The 24,970-nt window shown below is 43.2% G+C and overlaps 1 protein-coding gene and 1 long non-coding RNA gene across 4 annotated transcripts in view; one reads left to right on the top strand and one right to left on the bottom strand.

Moving 5' to 3' along the window:
- Positions 1-2,753: 2,753 nt before the first annotated feature.
- On the top strand, positions 2,754-18,851 carry slc22a17 (solute carrier family 22 member 17). 2 transcript variants are annotated; one of them, XM_085172958.1, is made up of 11 exons: positions 2,754-3,314; positions 3,616-3,770; positions 4,843-5,403; positions 9,932-10,035; positions 11,827-11,981; positions 12,348-12,513; positions 12,946-13,070; positions 14,932-15,037; positions 15,260-15,483; positions 16,166-16,277; positions 17,732-18,851. In XM_085172958.1, the coding sequence occupies exons 3-11, from the start codon at positions 4,930-4,932 to the stop codon at positions 18,006-18,008; spliced, it is 1,743 nt and encodes a 580-aa protein (XP_085029084.1). In that variant the 5' UTR covers positions 2,754-3,314; positions 3,616-3,770; positions 4,843-4,929; the 3' UTR covers positions 18,009-18,851. The 2 variants fall into 2 exon arrangements, with proteins under 2 accessions (XP_085029084.1, XP_085029083.1); XM_085172957.1 differs by lacking the exon at positions 3,616-3,770.
- Positions 7,343-24,970, bottom strand: part of LOC146511133 (uncharacterized) — a 31,702-nt gene continuing 14,074 nt past the window's right edge. The window contains exons 4-5 of one of the 2 annotated variants that reach the window (XR_014876144.1): positions 16,130-18,004; positions 7,343-15,529 (exon numbers count right to left, since the gene is read on the bottom strand). This is a non-coding gene — a long non-coding RNA (uncharacterized LOC146511133). Of the gene's footprint in view, positions 18,005-24,970 lie in introns of both variants that reach the window. The other variant, XR_014876143.1, reaches the window with a different exon arrangement.

Below are 24,970 nucleotides of genomic sequence, written 5' to 3'. Positions count from 1 at the left end.
CTGATTGTAAGTGTTGTTGCCCAACGGAGTTGCACAACAACCTGTGGCTTGAAGAGGATTCGATGAAACAGAGAAAAGAGCCTCTCTCGTCTAAAATACAGCATCAATCCACAGTAAATACATGTGTGACTACTTGAAATGTTTTCAAATGTGTAGCGAATAATACACTGTTAAAGTGAAAAGTTGCAGTGCTGCCAAATGTTTTTTTAAAATAAATAAATGATTGCTTGTGCCTATATGAAGTCAATGTAATCTATATGTCATGTTATCTGAATACACACACACACAGACACGGGTTGTAGGTTGAGGGGTTCCTCAGATACTCTGTGCAATAGTTGCAGAGCCACTCCTCACCCTCTTCTGCCTTATCTAACACCGAGTTGTGTAAATGATGCGTCTCATTGGTCCTCTGGGGCATCCTTCACCCGGGGACACGGCGTACGCCTGTCACATTATTTCCCATAAGTTGTCTACCCACAGAAACGGACGTCATTGCCATGGACCGTTGTGCACCAGCGGTTTCCCTTTGTGGGATGGGCAAAGATTTCGACACAGCGGAGGACGGAGATGAGGAGCGCAGAGATAGTATCAGTGTTTTGGGCTGCCAGGGCCTTCCTGTGGCTGTGATGGTAGTGAAGGGACACAGAGATAGGAGCCAGACAGGAGGAGGAGGAGGAGGGGGTGGGGTGACGAGCCAGACCCTTAAGAAAATGTATTAATTTTTTTCATGGTCCTGTATAACATTTCAATAGTAAAAACAAAACATTTGCTTTTTTTCCCCTGAAGAAATTCAGATGTATTTTTATGTTTTACACATATTCAGAACTTGCAAAACACGACTGATAAGTGGGACCGAATGAAGTGGTATGGGAAAAGATTTTTACACAACAGGACATGTGTCAATAACCTCCTCGTAGAGGCTGACCTCAGTTCAGCACTTGAAGGCTTTATTAGACACATAAGGGCAGCAGAAAAATTATATCGGCATCATTTTAAGATCGTATCTCGTGGACACAGATTATACAAGTAACCCAACTTTGGTGCCCTGATTTCGCTTGTTTCCAACTAAAAAGATTTCAAAAGAGCAGCTGTGTAAATATATGCCCCCTGGGAGGGAGGGGGGGGGGGGCATGTGTAGAACTATCTTTATGTATTTGGCTTTTAATCAGAAAGGACAGTGAAAGTGTGATGGGGGCTTCATGAAGCCTGCTGCGTCCTCAGAGGCATATGAAGATTTCTTGTGTGACCATGTCTGTTGAAATGTCCCACAGTGTTGTGTGGGGCAATCTGTGGTCCCAGGACTGCAACATCTCCACAGAGTGAAGAAAGACCGTATTTCACCTAATCCCTATCGCGTTACTCAACAGCTGCAGACCATACGAACCGCACAGCCCCACTGAAGTAGCTCCAATCTCAAAGCTGCTGCTGCTGTGTGTGTGTGCTTTCTGGATGGCTCGGCTGGACTTTTGTCTCCAGAGATCATCAAGACGCGTGCACACACAAAGCAGTATGATCTGTAGTCCAAATATGGCCAGGATGAGTGTTTCACTACTTGTTGCAGTACTTCCGCTCGCTGCGAAGCACTGCAGTCAGAGATACTGTTTCTTAGCTTTAGAAAGACTCTAAGGGCTGAGATCTATGTTTTTACTGGTCTCACTAAGACAATCAATAAGAGAAGGTGCTTTTATGACGCGAAGGCTAATTTTTCTACTTTATACCATTTGTTTTTATTTGATATCATTCACAGCTTCCAACAGAGGCCCTCTAACTGTTGAAAAGCTCGCATGTAACACTTCAAGGGAAAGTGGAAGCTGTCGCCATCTTTGATTAAAACAAACACAACCTAATGAGTACTCGCAGTTCAAATGCATGGCATGAATAAGTGACTTGGAATAAAGCGGAACCCCTGCTGTTTAAAGCACCACCACAGACTTCTTTACATTTACAGTAGCATCAAGTGACATCTACTGAAGTCAGACTTCTTGCACTAATGGCGGGCTGCTGCTGCATCACCAGAGGAACAAACCGTGATGGTGCCATCATGTGTAGCCTTTCAGTCATTACCGGCTGACACAGCACAAAGTGCTGTTATCTTTGTGTGCCAATGGATATTTTGTCCTCTATTGCAGATTAAAACTATCAGGAGTCATGATGAAACATGTGGATGCACTAATGAAATCTGTTGTGATAAGATAATAGGATAAGATAATATGGTGGATCACAGATTTCTTCTGGACTATCAACCATTAGAGTGGGTGCACATTTAAATTATATCATAAATAAGTTATGATGGACTGTCTCTCGTTTTTTTTTCACCTGAAAGCAGCTCTGTAGCCGTGCCGCTGTCTCACACCTGCCTCTTCTCTATGATTTATGGCTCCACCATGCGGCAGGCAGCACCATGCAGGCATTCTGCAGGAGACAGAGAGAGAGCACTCATAAACAGATATCTCACTCCGCTGCTGATTTTGTATGCTACTTTTACTGAGCAACAAGTTTCCTCCCGCTAAGACTTTTATCCGAGTGATTCATTAATTAACCCTGTAATAAAATAATTCCTAACAGAAGTGTTTAATACAACTACTGATTCTAATAATTTCATGCTTTTGCTTAAAAAAAAATCATTTGTTAATAAAACTAATCCTTCTCCAATGTGGCTAAATCTGTTGCTGAGTCATCGCCTCATTCCTCATACACGATCTTTGGTTGAGTGGAGCGGGCGGAGGGAGGGGGGCTGTCGCCCTGGCGATGTTTGCCGATTCTTCTCGAAGTGAGACTCGCCGCTGGCGGAGCTACTGCCCTTTAAACAGACACGGCTCTCCGCAGTTTTCCACCCGGTCTTTGTCCTTCGCTCCACTTCCTGCCGACGCCTGCCCCTTTAAGGTGATACCGGGCACAGTTGTGCGTTATTGTTGAATTATTCTGTGTCATGTCGGCAGGGATAAACTTGGACTAAACAACACCGTTACACAGCAACCGACGGTGGGAGTGAAGGAGCAAGCGGAGCATCAACCCCTCCTCCGGCGGCATCATCATATGCTCACGCGGCGGAGGGACGTTGGCTGTGTTTAGGGACTAACGGAGAGTCCGGTGTCCTTGCCTGTGTCAAAGGCAAACGATTGTGTTCATCCGAGCCTTGCGGTACTTCTCCGGGACAGACATGTCTGTTTGTGTGGCAGACAGAGCGGAGGAGACGGTGTGAACGCGGTGAAACTCATCCGCTGTCCTCCTCTCTTAAGCCCGCGATGTTTGGGATGTTTCAGAGAGACGACGGGTGGCAGGATTTTGGCTCACAGTTAGCGTCGCTTTAAAGGGTGAGTAACAGTGTGCGCTTTGTTTTGAGGCCGCACAGGGGTGTGTAACACTGGCTGTGTGTGCTGGTCCAGTGTGCCGGGGCAGGTGTCTGCTCAGTCCGCCCGGCCCAGCTGCTTTAACGCCCCTACATCACGCTGCTGTTCTCTCCCTCGTTGCTTCGTTGCTCCTCTTCTGTCCGGCGTACAGCCTCAGCCAGCCCCCTCCCTCTTTGTTCCCCCCCCCCCCCCCCCCCCCCCGTGTCCTTTCCCCTCCTCGCGCGAAAGCTCTTATATAACCCTGTGGGATTCCTTTTTTTCTTAGCAACACTTCCTGGCCCTGTGCGAGGAAAACACGATGACGTTGACCCACGGAGGGGCACCATGTGCACCTGCAGAGGAGACTGCTGCTGAGGGGGAGCACTCAGGGCTGCTAGTGGGGTCCCTGAGAACACCCACCGCTTTTCCATTTAGCTCAGGGTAAACAACAACATGTCAGGCTGTGACTGGCATCACAAAGTCTGTGAAATGTGTTATAGCCAGTAGCTGACAGTTTCTACACACTAATTAGAGGCTTATGTTGACATTTCTTGTGCTATGGATTATAATAGTAATGGATATATATATTATACTTCCCTAAAGCTCAATGTGATGCTATTAAAATTGGTGGTTTTGTCTAAAAATCCCACACTGAGCTTCGCACAGTGGCTTCGTGATAATCAGGCTTTGTTTTGAAAGAATCTCGTTCTTTTTCTGTACAGGTGTTTACACACACACACACACACACACACACACACACACACACACACACACACACACACAGCTCTGATTGTATCAGGTTAAACGGAGCGTTTAGTTTTTGTTTGACGATGTCACATAAATACGAATGCAGTGCCTGGAGTAAATGCACTGCCTCACTGACCTGTCATCGTAAAACTTTGCAAAGTTTATGCAGCGTGCAGTCCAACAGAGCTGCTGTTTCACTCACACACATTGTGATCACTTCAAAACTAGCATGCAGTGATACCTTCAGGGGTTCTCATGAATTGGGCCTGTGTTCAAAGACAGAAACAGAAAGTTGGAGGTGCGACGAGAGCAGCTACGAGTTGCATCATGGGAAATGTAGGATCTCTTTTGTGTTGTTGGAAATTGAAAGAGGAATTGATGAAGAATTCCTGGTAGAGCCTGAGTAGTGCTGGATTTCTTGAGCTGATGCTAATGTTTAGGGCAGGATATTGAAAAATTGGGTGAATATTACATATTAATGATATCAAAGTGGTGGCTACTCTGCTGCGTGATGCAGAGAGCTCCGAGAGGATCTGTAACACAGGAAAGGAAGTCTCTTCCGATATCACAGCAGCACTGGCGGATAACATTATCTCTATCTATTATCTATAAACAGTGGATGCGTTTGTTCTATTAAGATGGGCTTAGCTTTGAAACTGAAGCAGCTAAGTGGACTGTGTCGTTGTTGACATGTCAGAGTGTCATATCTGTGTCCCATATTGATGCTTGATCTGTAATAATGACGAGTAACCTTCTGCTCACACAGTTTTACTGAAGCTCTACTCTTCTGCCCGGGGACCAGCTTGCTCACCGTCCTCCCTCCTGGTTCTTTGCCTTCAGTACTCCAGCGGCAATGACATCCCCGGACTCCCCGCCGATAGTTTCCCCATCTCCTTGCCCAGCTCCCCCTCCATCCCTCCCCTCCTCCCCTGTGCCCTCTTCCCCAGCGCCATCCTCCTCCTCGATTCCCGCGCCGCCCTCGCTGCCCCCCACCGGTGAAGTGATGGTGCTGGCTCTGGGCCGGAAGAAGCAGAGAGTGCTGATTGCACTTTCAATCCTGCCCAACCTCTTCCTGGCCTTCCTGCTCTCTTCGGACCCTCTCATCACCCTCCCCCCTCACCACCACTGCCACCTGCCGGGCCCCTTGCCATCGCCTGAAGTGCTGAACGCCTCAGTACCTTGGGAGAAGGGGCGACGGCCCGGGGACAGCGGGGGCCCGTCCCAGTGTAAACAGTATACCAATAGCAGCCAGTCTGCTGTGGTGGACTGCGAGAATGGATGGGACTACAACGTCACAGAGGGGCTGAAGAACAACATCGTCACTGAGGTAAAGCTTTACTGTGGGATACCTTGAAGCTCTCTAATTATGGTCTTGGCCTGGATGATTGTTTTAGCTTGGTGAAGGGTCTTTTCAGGTGTAGCTTAAGGGCCTTAAAATCATAAAAAAAAAAAATGATACTATATTTTTTCACCATAGCCTTGCAGATCATGAACGCTCACTGTTTTGCAATGCCCTGCAAAACTATGATACAGCTGCACATATACTAACGACTTGGACAAAAAGTCTCCTGACAGCTGCTGTGCAGCTCCTCTGAAGGATCACTTTTTTTTTTAATGCGTCGTCTTGTTAACTTTAAATGGCAGCTCTGTTCTCTTACCTTCACCGTTTTTCAAAGCATGATGTTGACAACATTGCACACTTAAATGGATCGGTTATGCTCGGAGGATTTTTTTTACCGAGCCTCCTCAAGTAGCTTTGCATGGTTTATGTTAAAAAAAGAATCCTTCCGCATCTTATAGTTGGCCTCAGTGCAGTTTATCTTCTGTCTAGAACAAACACTTTTAGCACCGCTCCCTTTGAACCAGCTTAGTTCTGAAAAAATGCCAAACAGAAGGTTGTAGAGCCCGGAGCAGAAACTTTGACCCTTCAGAGGTCTTCTTTATGCAGGTTTTCTTCATGCATGTGTGTGAAGAAATCAGAGCTTGTTGATTGGTCATAACTGTAACCATAACCTGTGTACAGCATATCCCAGTCTGCTCTTGCTCCTTATGCAATACTGCTTAACCTATTACTTCTTTCGTGTTCAAGTACAGCACCTTCACTCTCTGGGTCTTTATCCTTCTCTGGTTGAATCACTGGTAAAGCTGAGTAGTTTGGTATCATTTCGAAGCCCTCGCAGCTCTGCTGGGGATGAGTTTTGGCCACTGCTATGATGTCACAGCATCATCAGACTTTCATTCAGCTCTGGCCGTGTGGAGGATTGTTGAGCCAAGATGGGTAATAGACACAGAGTCTTTGACAAATGTGAGTTCAATCGATGCCATCAAGGTGGAGAGAGAGAGAGAGAGCTTTCAGGGATGTGTTGTCTGAATTGTCAGAGGTCAGACCTCAAAGGTGCTAATTTCACACATCAAAGCTTATTTTGTGGATCTTTAAGCAGCCAGTGCTTATTCCTCTTTCATTTGACCAGTTTGACCATGAGGAGAAGAGCACCTTGATGTTTTTGTTTTTAACTATTTGCTTGACATGATGGTTGCAAAGCGAGTTTTGACAATCCGGTGACTCATTCAGAAATGTGTGTTAACCCACGTCATATTGGCATGTTGTAAGACATGTTTCTTCAGAGAAACATGCCTAGAATGTCAGAGATCAGCACCTCGCTGACCCTACTTACAATCAGATTAACTCTGCCACAGAAGGAGGAGAAAATGATCGGAAACTAAGGCTATTACAGCGTATTGTATGCTGTAACATTATAATCCAGTGTTAAGTTGACGGAACAAGCCGTGCACAAGCACAGGAGTGCATTTTTTTAAAGTGTTTATGATGTTAAAACTGAGTAGCCTTGATCATTTGTTTCTCTGCTGTGAGAACAACTTCCAGTCTTTACACTACAGTTTGCGTCTCATGTAATCTGTGTGTACACAGCCAGCAGGCAGGCTGAAAGATTATCTTCAGTGGAATATGATAATATTTGTCCTTTAAAAAGAACTGTGGCTCATTATGCTAGTGGAGGTTTGTTTCTCACTGATGTCGCTCGTTTTGTTCACAAAAATGAAGCAAGTTATCGGCACCACTACTGTCATCAACCTGTCTCGGTCGTTTTTGATGATATCAGGCACTCTGTGTGTGATGTTCTGACATACACTGATGTGCGTTTTCACCCAGACCTCTGTTTCAAAGACTGTCAGCCCAGTCTTTTTAATGTCTTTAGCAGCCTTGATGGCAGCTAACCTTTCTCACCAGGCTGATCACGATTTGGCCTGTTTCTTTTTTTGTGCCCACATGTGGGGAACCACACCCAGCTCTAATTTATGGTGTAAGGGCAGCTTGCTTGTAACCCACCCCATACCACTGCAGCAAGCTGAAGACACTGGAAGACTTTAGCAGAAGCGTTTGGCTGTAGTCTTCTCTGTCCCTGAGCTTTTAGAGTCAGGCTAACATATTTCATCAGGCTAGCTGACAGGGTGATTGAGCATTCCTCCAGAGCTGCTTTGCTTTGCTGGCAGTCTGGCAAGCAGGAAGCAGGACCGCCTCTGATCAGCCTCATCGCTGCCACGGGTCAATAAAGACCATCACTTTAATACAGGCAAACTTTACTTACCACCTCTATGCTGTGCATCTATAAACTAATGCACACTGTTGAAATATAAAACAGTGATATTTAACATCCTTTGTCTTTGGTTTAATGTAAAAATATGAATTTGTGACGTGTGAGCTGCGAGTTTGTTAGAGCGGTTGTTCATGCTGATGGTTATGAGGACATGCTTGCAGGTTTTGTTCATTACTGGAGGCACAAACCTGCTGCTTTCTGGTCCTCTCTCTCTCTCTCTAAACCAGCCTGGTAGCTTTCAGGACTTGTTTGTGCGCATTTTCTCCTCATCCTCGTCTTCCACAGCATTCCACGCGTACGAGCGCTCCGGGTTACATGGTGTTCAAGGTTGTGACTGCGTGTCTCAGCAACGGGACAGCTGATGTTATGTGACGGGCTTTAATGTTTCTGTGCACGGGTTCCAATTATGTAAGGCTGCTTAAATAACAAAAAAAAATCACGGCCCTCTGCTCAGTCTCCCTCTAGATCATTAAAACCATTTTGCTTTCAGCAGCCAACAGGAAGCGACGTTAGCAGGACTCAGCTGTAAATGCAAATCAGTGGGTCAGCTTAATGTGATTAAACTCGGATCTGAGAGCAGAGATCTTTATTTTTTTATTTCCTTTTTAACAGATGTGCTGACTTTCTGTGTGGCTGAACTGCTTCATGCAGTCACACGGGCATTTGTTTTCTAATCCACTCAGTGAACCTCGTACCGTTTTATTGTTGCGGTGCTAACCAGTGATTATAGCAATACACCCACTATGCTTTATGTATCGTGACCACACACATGCATGTGTGTAATGTCGTTACGTCTTCCTGTGTTTCTAGTATTTGTCTAATGGGCTTTTCTTCCCTATTGTAAGACAGCTGTGTTTACACCAGGGAGTGTATATATCATTTTTGCATAAATGCATAAATGGACCAGAACTAATGTCAGAGAAAAAAACGTTGGTTTTTTTTTTGTAAACTAAAATCTCTGACTTTGTTAATTTAATTAGTCAAATAACACATTTATTAATTAGTAAGTCAAGCGTACTGGCTCCCTTTATACATTTATTAGACTGTGCTACTGATCTGTCTTTTGAGGGTGTTGTAGCCACTTTTAACTCCACTGCTGTGTGGTGGTATTACCGAGGGATGTGAACAATTTAGATTTAATTACTTTGGCTGATGTTCTTTATTTTTATATTTACACTGCAGTAGATGGCAGACACTATGCAGCCTCTAAATGAACAAATGTGGGGATAACATGCTGTTAAATGATCAGGGAGTTAAAGAAAAACACAGATCACAAACAAGATGGAGGCAGTCACCTTGATGTCATCCATTGGTTAGTGAGGTTAATTATTAATCCCTGAGCTGAGCATTTTTCCCTCTAATGACCTGAAACTAGTGAGTGAGCCCATAAAATAATTACGAAAGTGTTATAGTGATGTTAGAGTTGAAGGAGCCAAAGGCTGATTTCTCTAAACTACACTGAAAGAGACTTTTATACAAGTAAAAATCTTTTTTGCTTTTCAGCTTATAAATTTGTCCGACACAGGAATGGAGACTTCCACACTGGTGCCATGTTGTACAGTACTAACCATTAATCAAACCTAATTCATCTTTAGCTCAACTGGACAGGAGGAAAAAAAGGAGGTACTGTCTTGTGCTGCCATTCAGCAGTTTTGCTGAATACGCCAATTATTTACCAAATGAAACTGTAAAAGCGACAAAGCACTAAGTGGGCAAAGTATAATTAACAAGGTGTCTTGTTGCTAAATGCCCCCAAAATATCAGCAGTGAAGCAATCTGTGACAACTGATGCATTCAACCAGTCCCCTGAACCTGTGAGGTGTATAAATATATTGCTTGGGAGTTGGGTTCAAAATGGACAATAATGGGATCATTGTTTCTAACAGTTTATTTCAGTATTTTTACATGGCGATTCTGCACCTCTGTCCAGGCCGATCAGATGTCACCATTTTTATTTCTTGTCTCCCTGTCCCACATTTTGAGTAGTTCTGCAGGATGTTGTTTAAAGTCGGCCTTTTACCCAATGCATGTGAAGAAAGCAGAGAAGGCTTATTGCAGTTCAGTGAAGGCTAGGCTGTCTACTGTCACGCCCATCAGGAAATGTTACAAGTTACTAAACAATCACAAGCTTTGCAGATTTTGTTGGAAAGATGATGGAAGACCAACCATCTACAAAGAAAATGAAACTGCTTGTTGCTAACTTGATTGGATATTAACTGACAGACCTCTCTCCCTCCACAGTGGGATCTGGTGTGTGGTCAGTACTGGCTGGTCCCAGTGGAGGAGGTGTGTTTCATCCTGGGCATCCTGACTGGCTGTCTCTGCTTGGGCTACGCCGCTGACAGGTAATGTATGCTCACACACACCCCCATCAGGGTTTCCTGCAGGTCTGTTTTTTATGGCAAGCAAACATCAGGAATGAACACTCGGCAGCCGGAAGGACAAAACATACAGCCAAAAAGTGAGTTAATAAGTTACTGAGGCAGTTTGGAGAGATTGTTTGTGCCTTTCTTGTTTGGTCACTGTGGACAGACCCACACGGCACACAATGGCAGCCCATTGTGGGCTGAGTACTGGGGTGATTAGTAGGGCACATCTGGACACCGTGAAGCAGCCCATAGTGCGGGCTGACTGTGGGCTGCTCACATTTAGCAGAGAGGAGCATCCAATGGGGCCCATTGTAGGCCCACTGTGGGTTTCCCACAGAAAACCCTTTACAGGGACCCCAAACTGCTATGGGCTAACCTACAAGGGGCCCATTTCTGTGGGGTGTCCATAGTGGGGATCCAAAAGGACAAAACTGAACCGTGACCTCCATGAACTAGCCTATATATGCGCCCCAAAAGGACAACGCTGCTGTGGCATCTGTGCACAATAAATGTGAGCGTGCCCTGTGCACAGACCCACAGTTCACCCACAGTTACCCTCCGTGGGCCCACATGGGCATGCTTCCTGGGAACATGTTCCAATAAAAGCCAGCCCGTCTGTGTGCAGACATCTGTGCTGTCAGATCATTTTGTTCCTCATTATTCTCTGTCCTCTTCTTACTTTGCAGTTTCATTACCTCACAGTCGTCATGCAGCACACAGAGACACACTCAGAAAAAGTAGCACGGTTTGCAGAATGAAATGGGCTATAGATTTACTGTGGCCTGCCAGTGCCTCCTCTATCCAACAGCAAGTTGTGGCCTCAGGCCAAAAGAGAAATTTATTATCAAACAGCCCAAATGCCATTTCATAAACTCTTTTTATTTATCACAGTAAGATATAATTTGTGATGGAGGAAAAATACTGCTGTTTACTCAAGAAAAGCTCATGGTTGTATTACAAACAATTTACCTCCCACAAGCAATTAATGGCAAATACATTTATGCTAAATTTGCATTCTTTATTTTGCTCAGTGGCCTCGGATGAGTCACACAAGTGAACCAGTGTGTGTCGTTTGAAGGGGAAGCTCTAGTTTTTGGGGGGAACTGCGAGGGAGATGATGCCACTTTAATCAGCTAACAGCTCTCATTAATTTGCTGACCAATTGAGCATAGCATTTGTTTGTTTAGACCAGTGAATTAATGGTGCCTCCTTGGGGGCACATGAAGAAGAAAAGGGAGCATTGCTAAGCTGCATGTTAGAAACTAAACAAGCAAACAATACCTGGCTAATCGTTCATTAGTGAACAGTCGTGCTTTCCACTTGAGCTGTTTTTGGAAACGCAGCTTCCCTAAGCCTCTGTGATTGCAGCATTTCTTAGACTCTTTCTTTTATTTATTTTTTTATAGAAAATGTGAGCTCTAAATTGTTCTGATTAATTTGTTTGTCTGATAAACTACATGAAACTGGAAGTATAATGGCAGCATTGATGGTAATGATGCTGTAAAAGTGTAGACTTCAAAGGGTGGCTCCCTGTTGTGTCTAAACTCTGTCAGTAGACTCCTGTCCTATTTTCTCTTCTATTCCCTCTCCGTGTTAATATTTAAGCACACGAGTAGCTGCTGCATTATCAGCATGTACAGTGTGATTTATGTTGTTGTGCATCTGCTCCTGTACATGTGTCTTAATTTATCCCTGTTAATTTGAATCTGGGTTTGCTTACTTTGCTGAGTTTTAATCGTGTGTCTGTATCTCTGTGCTTCCCTGCAGGCTGGGCAGGTCCAAGACCCTCCTGACCTCTCTGACCCTCTCGGTGGTGTTCGGGGTGCTCGTGTGCGTCTCCCCGTACCCTTCTGTCTTCATCGTCATGCGTTTCTGTCTGGCGGCGGCCAGCGCGGGAGTCTATCTTACTCTGTATATCACCCGTGAGTGTTTCAGCCTTGAAGGATGGGCGTCATTTGTTTCATCAGAACCCACGGATCATGACACAGGAACAAACACTGTAATATGCAAATAGTCATGCACCGATGGTTTCCTCCACAGTACAGTCACCTACCTGAACTTCACCTGAAATCTCAGAGAGTCTCAATTCAGTAATTCCTCTCTCCTTTTCCTTGTGCCACTAATGAGGCCCAGGGATCAAATCTACTTCTTCTAGCTTGCATTATATTTCAATGGAACCAAGTTTTGGGGCACATGATATTTATATTCTCTTTTTTTTAAATGTTTAACCTTTCAGAATCTGAAAAGTGTAAATAAAAGATTAGTCAGCTTTGACATTGTTTGTTCAGGTCTGGAGCTGTGTGAGCCGTCTCTCAGGCTGATGGCCACCACGCTGGCTGGCCTGACGACTGTAGCCGGGGAGCTGCTGCTGCTGGCCGTGGCCCTCGGGTGCCAATCTTGGAGGGGCCTGCTGGGAGCTGGGTCCGCCCCACTAACACTCTTTCTCAGCTACGGGTAGGAATGTGTCTCTTGTTATTTTTACTCAGGCTTTTACTTTCTGAATCATGAAGGAACCTGGGAGTGGTTTCGCGTAGTGCCTTGATGCCAGCTGACTTGCTAAAAGCTTTGTTAGATGGTATTGATTCCAATCCCCTTTTCACACTGAGCTGGTGTCAGAACATATTAGAGCTACTTTGTTTAAGGTAGATCTGGCTAACATACCGCATTATCAGAGATTATAAAAAGATTACTGGCAGCGAATTGCAGGTTTTAATAAGAGAGGATTATAGAACTTTGCTTCTTTGTGACCCGTGGTGGTTAGTTTTTATACCAAAGCAGCAAATTCAGGTGAAAGAAACAAAACCTTAAAGCTTCTAATTAGTTTTAGTGCTGAGTAAAGGTCACCTGAGGTCAAAGAGTTAAAGTATATTCCTCCTCCTCCTGCAGAGTTCCTGGGGTGTTTCCAGAATCTCCTCGCTGGCTCCTTCTGTCGGAGCGATCTTCAGACATGAACGCATTCAGCGAGAGAAGAAACTCCAACAGAGACGTGAGGGACGACGAGAGCTTCACAGGTGTGTTTGCAGCACTGACGTTAGATCCTCGTTCTGTAAACGAAGAACAAATTCCCACTTTACCTCACTGCAGGGTTCAGCGTCAGGTGCTCAGCTTACGAAGCCTGCATTATTTATGGAATAACTGTGGCCGTATGTTTCAATGTATATGACCCTCTCACGCACCACTTCCAAGAGCGGTAATGATGCTCAATTACTATTCATGATTTATTAAGAGCGGATGGTTCCTACATTAAAATGGAAACATAATGGGACGTAATGACTCGCTGTTAAAAGATGGCCTAAGGCCAGGCGATCACTGAGCTCTGCCACTGTTTACATGTCAAATATGTTTGTGTGTCAACTTTGCACTGTTCAGTAACCTCTGTGTTCTGCTAGCATTAGCTGTACTGAGGTTGATAGTTGTTAATAGTTGCAAAATCGACATTTTATGCTTCCATTCTGAGTGTATTAAAACCCCCACAAAGCTTTTAACATAAATTTGTTCATATTCTTTTATGTCGAGCTCGCATTCACAGATAGAGTGATCAAAGAACATCCCCTTTTGTTGTGATTACAGTTCAGATCAAATTAAAATGGGGATTTATTTGGGTGGTTACTGTAATGCTGTCACGCTAGCAGGAAGGACACTCAGGAATACTGATGACGTGCGGAAATGTTTCATGTAGCAACAAGTCTTAAAGAGAAATGGTGTGAATGTATTTGCTGGCCGTGTTTCTCTCCTGGAGAAGTATCTCAGCACCTGAGGCTAGATGAGGCTTACATAACTCTGACCTATATTTATCACAACAAGATGATAAAGATGTGCTGTAAGGGCATGCTATAAAATAATCCTTCCTTCAGTCGGAAAAAGTGTAGCAGTATGAGGTGATGAAGAACATCATGTTTCATTTGTTTCATACGATCCATTAAAGGCCTTGAATTTCTCTCTCCACTTAGTCCTATGCTTTTACACACTCAGTGTTTCTGATTGGCTGATAACTGAATATTTGTCGGCTGCACATGCATGGTGCGAATTTCCAGTTCTACCACAAGCCAAACGTGCATGTTTGTCTGTTAGACTGCAGTGACTGTGCAGGCCATTTAACGACAGTGAACTCATGTTTCATGTTCAGGTGGCCAGTCTGAGACGTTCTCAGCTTTGTGACGTGGTCCTGCGATAAGCAGCCGTCAGACACTCTGGAATAGACGGGGTCAGCAGCAATACTCAGGCATGCTCACTTGTTACTAAGGGGTCCAAAGTGTGCCAAGAAAATATCCTTTACACCATTACATCATCGCCACAAGGCAGGACGGATTGATGTGTATATGTTTACATCAAATTCGGACACGTCCCTCTGTATGTGACGGCAGAAATCCCGTCCCATGAGAGCAGGCAGTTTTGCTGAGCTTTGTCAATCGTAATCTCAGTTTGCTGCTCTTAGCTGTGGTCATTCAGATGCTCTCCTGCATACCTTGGTTGTAATAGGCGGTTATTTGAGCTTCAGTTTCCTTCATATCAACTCAGAGCAGTCTGGCCGAGCTCCTCTGATCTCTGACATCAACAAGACATTTTCTCTTAAACCTCACAGCTGGCTGTTGACTTACAGTTCAATTATCTCATGTTCTGGATCCTTTATTAAACATTTCTGCACAGCTTACAAATGTTAATGTAATGAACACATCACTGTGGTTCCTACTGTAATTGTACAGTTTATTAAATGGCCTCCTTATGGCCAGATTGAGACTCCACACGTGTCCTCCTGCACGTCTCTTTCCCCTCTAGTAATAAGCTGACAGCGAGCGATTGATCAGCGAGGAACCAGGTCAGGCCGTCCTCGTCTGTGTTACCCGACTGTCATTTTTCTTTTCTCCTCTGCAGAGCTGGATTCAGAGCCAGCCCCCTCCTCAAAGCCCCACCTGTCCTTCCCTGAGCTCTTCCACAGCAGGAACATCTGGAAGAACATGTGCGTGCTCGGCTTCACCTCGTAAGTCATCTCACACTCTTGACATTATTTCAGCAACGCAGCAGTTTGGAGTCACTCCTTTGTGTTTGCGCAGTGTCTCATTTACAGCTCTGGCTGCCGCTGCCTCATATTTCATGCTTAAAGTGCTGCGAGACTCACCTTTGCTCATCTTTTCTATTTAAAACCTGTTTGGAAACACGAGTGCTTACTCTTTTGTTTCTCTGCCCTTCCTCCCTCCCTCAGATTCATCTCTCACGGCATTAGTCACTGTTACAGCTCTTTCCGAGGTGACGTCAGGGGCACCGCCCCCAGCTTCTATTGGACGTACCTGCTCTCTGTGTGTGCAGGCGGTGGGGCCTGGCTGTTGCTTTGGACGACCGTAGACAGGTGCGGTCGCCGCGGCATCCTGCTTCTCTCCATGACGATGACGGGGCTGGCCTCTTTGATCCTCCTGGGACTCATGGAGTGTAAGCCGGCTTTAGTTGGTAGCAGAATAGTTTTCTCCAAGTAAATCTAGAGTCAAGTAAGGAAGGCTATTAATAAAAGTCAAGGTGGGCACAGTTTCACTTCAGTACCCTGTTGTTAGAGAGCCATTATGTTCGGATTAAAATCTTTGTTTGTTTAAATCCTGACTGGAATTTAATTTGATGCTGATTCTGGGGCCATGTTGGATCCACCCCTCTCACACATCCCACTGCTCTCACTTCAGGCACTATGAAGTGTATTAGGAGCAAACCACTCAGCCCTGTTAATGGAAAAACCCGACCTGTGTTTTTTAATTTTTGCTCCCCCTCCACAACATTGTCTGTGGAAACTTGCATCTGCTGTTGCCCAAATCTTGGTCTCCCCCTTGTGGCTGAAACAGAGTAAAGCTTTCAGTTTATGTAGGACACTGCAGTGACAGCAAAGTCAAAGCTGTGTCCGGCCCTGAGCTTTAATCATGCATCAAAGCCTGAGAGGACAGTGGTGAGTGTTCGAGTGGATCCTCTCAGTGGATGTTTATTGGTCCCTATGAGTCTGCAAAGGCTCATGGAAGCAAGATGTTGCAGTTTGATTTATAAATTAGAAAAACTAATGTCATGATAGATTATCTGCATGGTAGAAATGCTACACCTCAAAGGTTATCCCTGCTCTCCTCCTCCCTGTTAGATCTCAGTGAGACGGCCATCACGATTTTCTCAGTGCTGGGTCTCTTCTCTTCCCAAGCCACCGCCTCCCTCTGCATCCTCTTCACTGCAGAGGTCATGCCTACCATCATCAGGTAACACAGCAGCACTCTACAGTCACTCTGCAGCTCTTTTACTACGATGTTGTCCTTCTTGTAGTGTAGGTGAAAAACAAATGCCAGCGTAGAAGGCATTGATGTTTTTCTGTCAGTAAGAGTGTGTGCGGGCTGCCAGAATGAATCACAACATGTGAAATGTATCAAACAATTTGATACCACAACAACAGCTGTCTTTCTAAGTAGGAGGAGTTTCAAAAACAATGGAAGTATTTTTCCAGATTTAGTATAAAAAAAATCGATCTGTTATCTAAGAAAATAATTGACTTTGTGGAGAAGAGAGATGAGAATACTTTGAAATACAGTGAGATCTACAAACAAGCATCGTTTCTAACTCTGTGTGAGGGCAAAACAATCAGCGCCCAACAGACGACGGGAAGGACGACCTGCTCCGAAAACCTCCCCGAGGCCTGAAAAGGAGGCATCGGTTCCCCCTAAAAAAATCATTATTTGTAACAGATGTAATAAGCTGAGACTTTTAATGAGTTTGGGTTCATCAAATCTTTATAGTTATTATATTATTAGTTATATTATATTATTTCAGTTTAGCCTTTAGTTTTATTTATTTTTTGCTTATTTATTTATTTATTTATTTATCAAGTATTAATGTGTTCAGGGATCATACCAGAGGCAAGATTTAGGAACATCAGTACAGGCATAACAAAAAACACACTGTTTGAAAGCTCGCGTCCAAAGTCTCAATAATCGTGAGTGTGGCGGCCTCATGATGCAAGGTGGGATAATAAATTTGGCCAAACTAACAGATACTAAAACTAAGAAGTTTTTAAGTTCACAAAATTTTAATTTTAGATTCTTTTTCAAATTTTTTTTATTTTATTTTTGACTTAAAATGTTTTTTTCACATTTAGTTTAGTTGTAATTAACTACAATAAGCTTGGGCTAACACAACAGCTTTGTTAGCTGAACCTAGTTATAGAGTCATCAACAAAAGGCTTAACTGAGTCAGCATGTTTACCATTAAAGAAAACTAGAAAAATGGGGCGACTGTGGTTCAGGGGGTTGGGAAGCTCATCTGTAACCGTAAGGTCGCCAGTTTGATCCCCCAGCTCTCTCTGTCCTGGTCGTTGTGTCCTTGGGCAAGACACTTTACCCTCACGCCTACTGGTGTTCGCCAGAGGGGCCGATGGCGCGATATGGCAGCCTTGCTTCTGTCAGTCTGCCCCAGGGCAGCTGTGGCTACAACTGTGGTTTGCCTGCACCAGTGTGTGAATGAATAGTGGAATTGTAAAGCGCTTTGGGTGTCTGGAAAAGCGCTATATAAATGCAATCCATTATTATTATTATTATTATAAAAATGATAATTGATGAAAAGATAAGCAGAAATTGTAGTAAGTGTAAGTAAATCTTGTCAGTTAACTGTGTGTGTGTGTGTGTGTGTGTGTGTGTGTGTGTGTGTGTGTGTGTGTGTGCAGAGGGAGCGGTGTAGGAGCCGTGCTCGCTCTGGGCTGTGTGGGCCGTCTCAGCTCCCCTCTCATGGACCTGCGAAATCACTACGGCTACTTCCTGCACCACGTCGTCTACTCCTCTCTGGCTCTGCTGGCTGTGCTGTCCATCCTGCTGCTGCCCGAGAGCAAGAGGAAGCCTCTGCCCCAGACGCTGGCCGACGGTGAGCAGTACAGACGCCCCCCGCTGGGCAGGAGGAGACGGGACAATGTGCCGCTGCTGGCGACCCCCAACCCAGAGACCTAAAATACACAGAGGGACGGACTCTGTTAACACCACTCACTTTTACAGCCAGGACATTTTTCATCAATCATGTTCATGTAGAGGACAGACAAAGCAATATAAAAACCTAATAGGTAACCCAGAGCGACGGAGAGAAAAGGGCTGCAACAGATCATCACCGATCAGCATCCACGACACTGATGACAGCGATCAGACTTTCAGCTTTTTAACATATCATTGCTACAGACGTTAGCGATTGGGTGGAGCTGCTTCGTGTTTCTCTTTTTCCCGCCGTTCAGATGTGCATTAATGTCCTTGTGAAGACACACAATCTTCACACGCATCTCCATCTCTTTCTGGCCAGACGGCGGCTCCAGCCCCCGCCGCGTGAAACACACCAGCACTGCACGCCATCCTCCATCCTGAGTGTGTCCATCACAGAGATGCTAGCTGCTTAGCATATTTGACTTGAAGAGTAGTCGTCGGTTATTCCTAGCATTTGTTTTAACCTGGAATCATGTGTTTGTTTTCTTTTTTTTGCGTGTGTTTGCTGCGTATGACGACACAACATGTCCTCAGAGCTGTACAAAAGTCAGTTTTGTACCATTTTCTGTGACCTTTGTCGTAAAACCGTCTAGCTCTCCGAGCGGAGGAGGAACCACAGTTCTCAGACATGTGATGTAACACTTGACAGGATTGTCGGGGTTAAACGCCTTGTAAATACTCTAGAGTTAGTTTCTTTAACTTCCTGGGGCATCTGAGTTTTGTTAAAGCAGACCCTGTGGCTGGATCCTTACAGTACAGTACGCTATGCAGTGGGGAAAAGCACTTTGAATCTTTTTTCTCTCTTCCTTTTTTTTTTTTTTTTTTAAATAATGTTGAATCATTTGATTGAAGTCTTCAAAATCAAGGGAAGAACAAGTCAGCTATTATAAATATTTGGAACAAAGGCTAAAACTTCTCTGAACAGAGAACAAATGGTGGAAATCCACTCACTGACTCTGGCCTGGAGCCAGCGGTATTTATATGTCTGTTTATATTTATGTTGTTCTTAAGCTTAATTAGTAAATTATCCAGAAGCATTAAGCTAAATTGGGTTGACATGGAATGAACCTTCCATTCTCTGGTGTCATTATTCAATAACAGTGAAGCTGTTGACCGTCACAACATTCCTATCTGCATGTCTGAAATCACTGAAGGGCTTTTTTTATGTATGTCCTCAGAAGCTAATAGTTAGTCAATACGTCTCTAGATGACCAGTCTCAGCTGTAAGAGAACAGACGGGTACCACAAACTGTAGTAGAAGTTTTTAAACGATGACGTGCTTTAAACCAGCACACTTACTTTATTTTTTCTGAAGCTGAACGTGGAGTTATGACGGAGGTCGTCTGTTATTTTTTAAATGAATGTTTATTCATGCTGGAGAAAGGACCTGATGATTACACTCCATTGGATTTGAATGGGAGTTGCAGAGGGCCCCGGAGCTCCAAATTAACCCCTGACTCCTCCTCCTCCTCAAGCACGCTCCTGCGAGGTTTTCAGTCTGTATGCTGGCTGAAGCCGTATCACGTATGGCACAAATTCAACCGTGTGTGTATGAGTGTATTTTACCCCCCTCAAGTTCACACCTGTGTGAATCTGTGTGTGTGTGATTTTAAACAGGACGGAGGTTTTGGTTAATTTGGACTCTGAGCACTGAGCACTAATTATGAAGGACGCACACCTCAGCTGATGGTCTCTTTCCCCGTCAGCCTTTGGTACATCTTTTTTCTTTTCCTGTGTACGTTGCACTCAAATCCTAACACTTATACACTGATAATTATTATCACTATGATTAACTTGGCTCGAATAATGTTATGTCTGACAACATTGATGATGTGTTCAATTATGAGTGTGATGCAATTAACTATAGCCTGATTTCATGTCAAATAAAACTGATTAAAAAAACGTATGATGTGGGCAGCTTTGACTCGGGCACCTTGATGTATACGCTTCATTTGAAGAATCACTTTGGAAGTTTCTTCCTGTCCGTTCTTCTTTGTCTGTTTGTTCTGCAGGAATTTCAGCATCTTCTTTTTCATGCATGTTGTCCTCGTTGTCCTGTGCTCCATGATGTTTTAGAGGTCATGCAACTCTGGGTTTAGTTGGCCTAGAAGTTTCTTGGTGATTTTAAAGTCATATTATTCACATATTCCCCTCACAGTTGCTAACAAGGCTTTTTGGGGTTTATCTATATCCAAATCAATACCCCAATGATCCACGTTTCCTATTCCGTACACATTTTGGAGGCATATTTGTAAAATGGATGTGTGGAAAACTGATTTTCTTGAAATGCAGATAGAAAGGATTTTCCGCTAACCTAAGCAAACAATTAAACAAGTTTGATTAAAATACTAACGAATCGTTGTAATCCCCATTATGCGCAGGGTTGTATAACAGATGTTGTCTCTTTGTGCTGCTTCACTAAGCAAATTAAATAAGTGGCTGAGTCGTGAAAATAAAGTGATGGTCTTTAGTGAAAACTGAGTGATTATTTCAGCCTTACTGCTTTGACATTTGGTGCAATTTTCATTCTCGGTACAAAAACAATGATATACACACACAGTCTTAAATTTGATGTTTAATTGAATGATGTGATTATAGGTATAAAACATTTTTCCATTAATGTAAGCTCATCAGTCTACAGGACTATTTCTGCTGGGTCTATATTTTGCGAAGCGTGACGGCACATAAAGCGGTGGCCTGATCATATCTCAGTGTGAATTGGTGTTTAATCTCTCTGATCTGTTTTGGAAAGCCCTCTCACTGTCTCTAAAAATCTGATCTGCCAGCTGGCTTAGCTTGACACACAATATACTTTATAGTGTAAGGGGGTGATCCTTATGAGTCTATGCAGTATATAGTTGTCTTTTATCCTGTCTTCATTGTCTCACTCCAACCGGTCGCAGCAGATTGCCGCACCTCCCTGAGCCTGGTTCTGCTGGAGGTTTCTTCCTGTTAAAAGGGAGTTTTTCCTTCCCACTGTCGCCAAAGTGCTTGCTCATAGGGGGGGGGGGGGGTGTCATATGATTGTTGGGTTTTTCTCTGTATCTATGAAGCTCCTTGAAGCGACTTTTGTTGTGATTTGGCGCTATATAAATAAAATAAAATTGAATTGAATAGTTGGTCTTCTTTAGTTAGAGGCAGGAGATGCAAACTAAAAATGATAACAGCATATTAGAAAAAGTCAAATTCCTACAAAAATCTGAAGAGGAAAGCAAATAAAATGGAATTAGAAACTATTCAATGTCGTTTTTATCATCTACATTTTCTGTTTACTGTATTTATTCATTCATTTCTACTATGAAAAAAACTTTAAAATGTATGCACTGGTATACATGGTACAATTTTTAGATAAAAGCTGTGAATACACTTTAAGTTTTATTCATAACTGGTAGATGGGCATCTCTGACAGGCATCACTGAGACTGTCTGTGAGTTATCTGTCATTGGGGACAATAGCAAGGAGATCGTCAAAAAGCCAGCTCAAGTTACACTTCAGTGAAAGGAAGAATGGCAACAGCTCATTCAGTGAATAAGAGCTGCTAAAAGTCAGACGTGTCAGAACTACGGTCCAAAAGCTCATAAAGCATCGGACACAACTAACATTCTAAGTTGATAATAAAAAACTCTCAGGTTTGTTTTTATTATTTTACGTGTGAAGGTGTGAAAGAGAATTACAAAAATGTAAGAGGCATTTCCTCAGCGATGAACCATTAAAGAATTTATCAAAAGGCTTTTTTAATGTTTAAGGTCTTAGCTTTGCTCTTCTTTACAGAAGTTGGGCTGGGTCACTTACTGTCATGTCTTTCTGTAAACCATCTGACACTGCAAAGAGTCCAAACTCAACTGGAAGTACTTACATTTAAAATGTAATACAGAGAAATTAAATTATTAGCGTAAAATGTAATTTCAGTGAAATGACACATTCTTTCTCTTCTGAATAGCAGCTTTTGCTCCTGCAGCCCTATTACATATCTGGTAGCAGCAGCTCTCACTCACCCATCCAAACCTGTCCAGGCGCAACTTCCTCACTACTAAATATGCCCACCCCCCCAAAAAAATGTGCTGCTCCCCCCGGTGACCCCTCTTGGCAAGACTGTTCTATGTTTGTAATAATTTTAAAATATGTGCATGTAAGACAGAGGAAGACACCCTAAAATTAGTTAAAACAGTAACTTGTTATTTATTCCTGCATCAATAATATTTTTCAGGAGCTGGACTCATCCCTCAGCTCCAGTGAAAAGAACTCTTGCTACTTCATCATACCAAGACATTTTAGACGATTTATACTCCCAACTTCGTGGGAACAGTTTGAGGATGGCCCCTTCCTGTTCCAACACGACTGCACACCAGTGCACAAAGCAAGGTCCATTAAGGCAAGTTTGATGTGGAAGAACTTGACTGGCCTGCACAGAGTCCTGACCTCAACCTGACAGAACACCTTTAGGATGAATTAGAGCGGAGAGTGCGAGCCAGGCCTTCTCATCAAGTGTCAGAGTCTGAGCTCACACATGTGCTTCTGGAAGAATGGTCAGCTCAGCAGGAAAATGTTTACAGAGGTCAAGAGAGAAAGCTATTCTCCCCTTTAGACGTCTACAGGACCAAGTCTTTTTGCAACCACGGCTATCGCCATCTGGTGGCTTAAAGCGAGAATGCAGGTTCAAGGCTTCGTTTTGCCTGGGGATATGATATTCTTACTACTAGTGTGTTTAGCCTGATGAAAATTTAAATATATAAAATGAAAAAAATATATATAAATAAAAAAAACCCTCAACATCAGTTAAAATCCCAAGTCAAACACAGTCCTCTCTTCAGTATACCATACCACAATGCAGTGTTTTCATTTATAAGGCTACAAAGAAGCATGCAGACAGCTGAGACATTGTTGGGAGGCCAGGTCAAAGCTAAACCCGAGGTGTGAATTTGTGGCATTGAAAGACTTTCTCAAGTGATACAACATGATCCTGCTAAGAAATCCCTTTACATTATTCCCAATTAGCACATTGTAAGTTGTTTCCTTGGACAGTGACAGCTATCGTCATCTAGCCTCTCAACAACTTGTTAATCCTCTGGGTCCTTTAAGGTGGCTGGACAGGGTGATGGATCAGTTTAAGTCTTTTTAAACTCTCATTTTTACTATAAAACACTGATTTTTAAAGCTGCAAACCAGCTGCTTTAATTTTAACTGTTTGTTATTGTTGACCTATGATGTGCATGGGACCAAATATTCCACTTATTTCATCAACAAATCTGTCAGAAAGCTCCTCCTCAGATCAGCACAAATGCAATCTGTGACCACAAGATGGAGATGTTCCAAGAGTGAGCCACTCTTATCAGTTACAGCATTTTTTAAAATCACAATTTATTCTGAAAGCACAAACACATTTTACATTGAAGTATTTAATGTTAGTAACAGGAAAATCAAATCAAAAGATTTTTGTTATGATCCATTAGAAATGGTCTTGTGTACTAACAGAAAAACATATTTTAATTCTGAAACTGATCATAAATGTTTTAAATGACATGTGAATGATTTTTTTTGGGGAATATTGACCAAAGAGACAGAGACAGTGTTTGTGTTGCCTCTCAAAGTTCATCACGGCTAATTGATACCTGTGCTGATTAAAAAAGCAATGCATTTGGCTGGATGGAGCCTCAGCCCTTGTGGGTTTGACTGCAGTCATTTGTCATCTGGCTGAGCTGTGCAGAAGGGCAGCTTGCTGAGTGGAACAGGCTTCATTTCTCAGAACAAAAACACTTGGATTTTAAAAGAAACACTGCTTCCTAATCTAAGTTGATCAGTAGAAAAATCTCTTTCCAATCACTTTTGGCACAACTACAACAGCTGTCATGCTGAATTAAAAAAAAAAAAAAAGCAATAAATGTAGTTTATTGAGTGTGTGGAGCATCAGCCTTTATGGGTTTCAATATAATATCAAAATGACAAAATCCAACTTTGGAAACTGTGTGAATATGATGGGATGCAGGTTGATCAGGTTCTGGTTTGTGAACAGACCTGCTTTTAAAACCATAAAAGCTGGAAATAGCAATAGGAAATGGCTTATAATGGACAGATGAAAGGTTGTCGATGGTTACACCCAATAAAGAGGATCGATTTGTTTCACTAAATCACCTAAACAAGGCCTTTTGTAGAGTGTACAGCAAGTGTGCAATTTTATCTTGAATCAACTAAGGTAATCTCCACATTTCAACTTTTTTCTCAAAATACATTTTCGACTTTAATCTCGAAATGATCAGCAATATAGTTTTCTAACTAATGTGGCCTTAATACTCTGTCGTACCCAACCTCACTTCACATGCATCCCAGTGCAGCCGCAGAAAGACAGTCGTCTCTGAGCACGTCACCTGGCTCAGTTTGTCTCTGCAGACAGACAGCTCCGGCACCAGAGGCCTATGATGACAGCTGAGGTTGAGGATCTTAACAAAGATTGGTATGTTCCACCCTTGTAGTGCAACAATGCCCTCAAGGTTAGAGTGCTGCTCTAAACATACACTGTTAACGCTGTCTTATGAAGAACTCAGGGCAAGATGGGGAACACAGGTTGTCATCCTTTCTCCGCCCGCGCAGGACCACGTTATCACCTCATAAAGTGACTGCACATTCTCACTGCTCACTTCTTTTCACTACTCAGTTCTTCCAAATGGACACACAATTGCAGTGCCTTTCTGTAGGATGTACTATAGCAGATTTTTTATCTGGCAAAAGATAAAAAAGCTTATTTGTTGAATATTTGGCAAATATTGTGAAAAGTAAAAATGACATTGGCATACAAATTGATAATAATAATAATAATAATAATAATAATAATAATAAGTAAGTCCTTCACATGGCTCTGCCCTACTCAAGCTGACTTTAGTAGTTAATAATAATGCTATCTGTATTGTTATTGGCAGCACTCGCCCTGTATTTACTTGGGATCAGAT

This window comes from Neolamprologus multifasciatus, chromosome 9, assembly GCF_963576455.1.
Source record: "Neolamprologus multifasciatus chromosome 9, fNeoMul1.2, whole genome shotgun sequence".
NCBI classification, from domain to species: Eukaryota; Metazoa; Chordata; class Actinopteri; order Cichliformes; family Cichlidae; genus Neolamprologus; species Neolamprologus multifasciatus.
Note: the sequence above shows the minus strand (reverse complement) of the source record. Positions and strands in the feature narration are given on the sequence as shown.

Excerpts from the sequence above, each read along its gene's own strand:
- slc22a17 (XM_085172957.1), top strand. The coding sequence starts at position 4,930 with ATGACATCCCCGGACTCCCCGCCGATAGTTTCCCCATCTCCTTGCCCA. Across the intron at positions 10,036-11,826 it reads TTGGGCTACGCCGCTGACAG|GCTGGGCAGGTCCAAGACCC; the intron begins GTAATGTATGCT and ends GCTTCCCTGCAG. Across the intron at positions 13,071-14,931 it reads GGACGACGAGAGCTTCACAG|AGCTGGATTCAGAGCCAGCC; the intron begins GTGTGTTTGCAG and ends TCTCCTCTGCAG.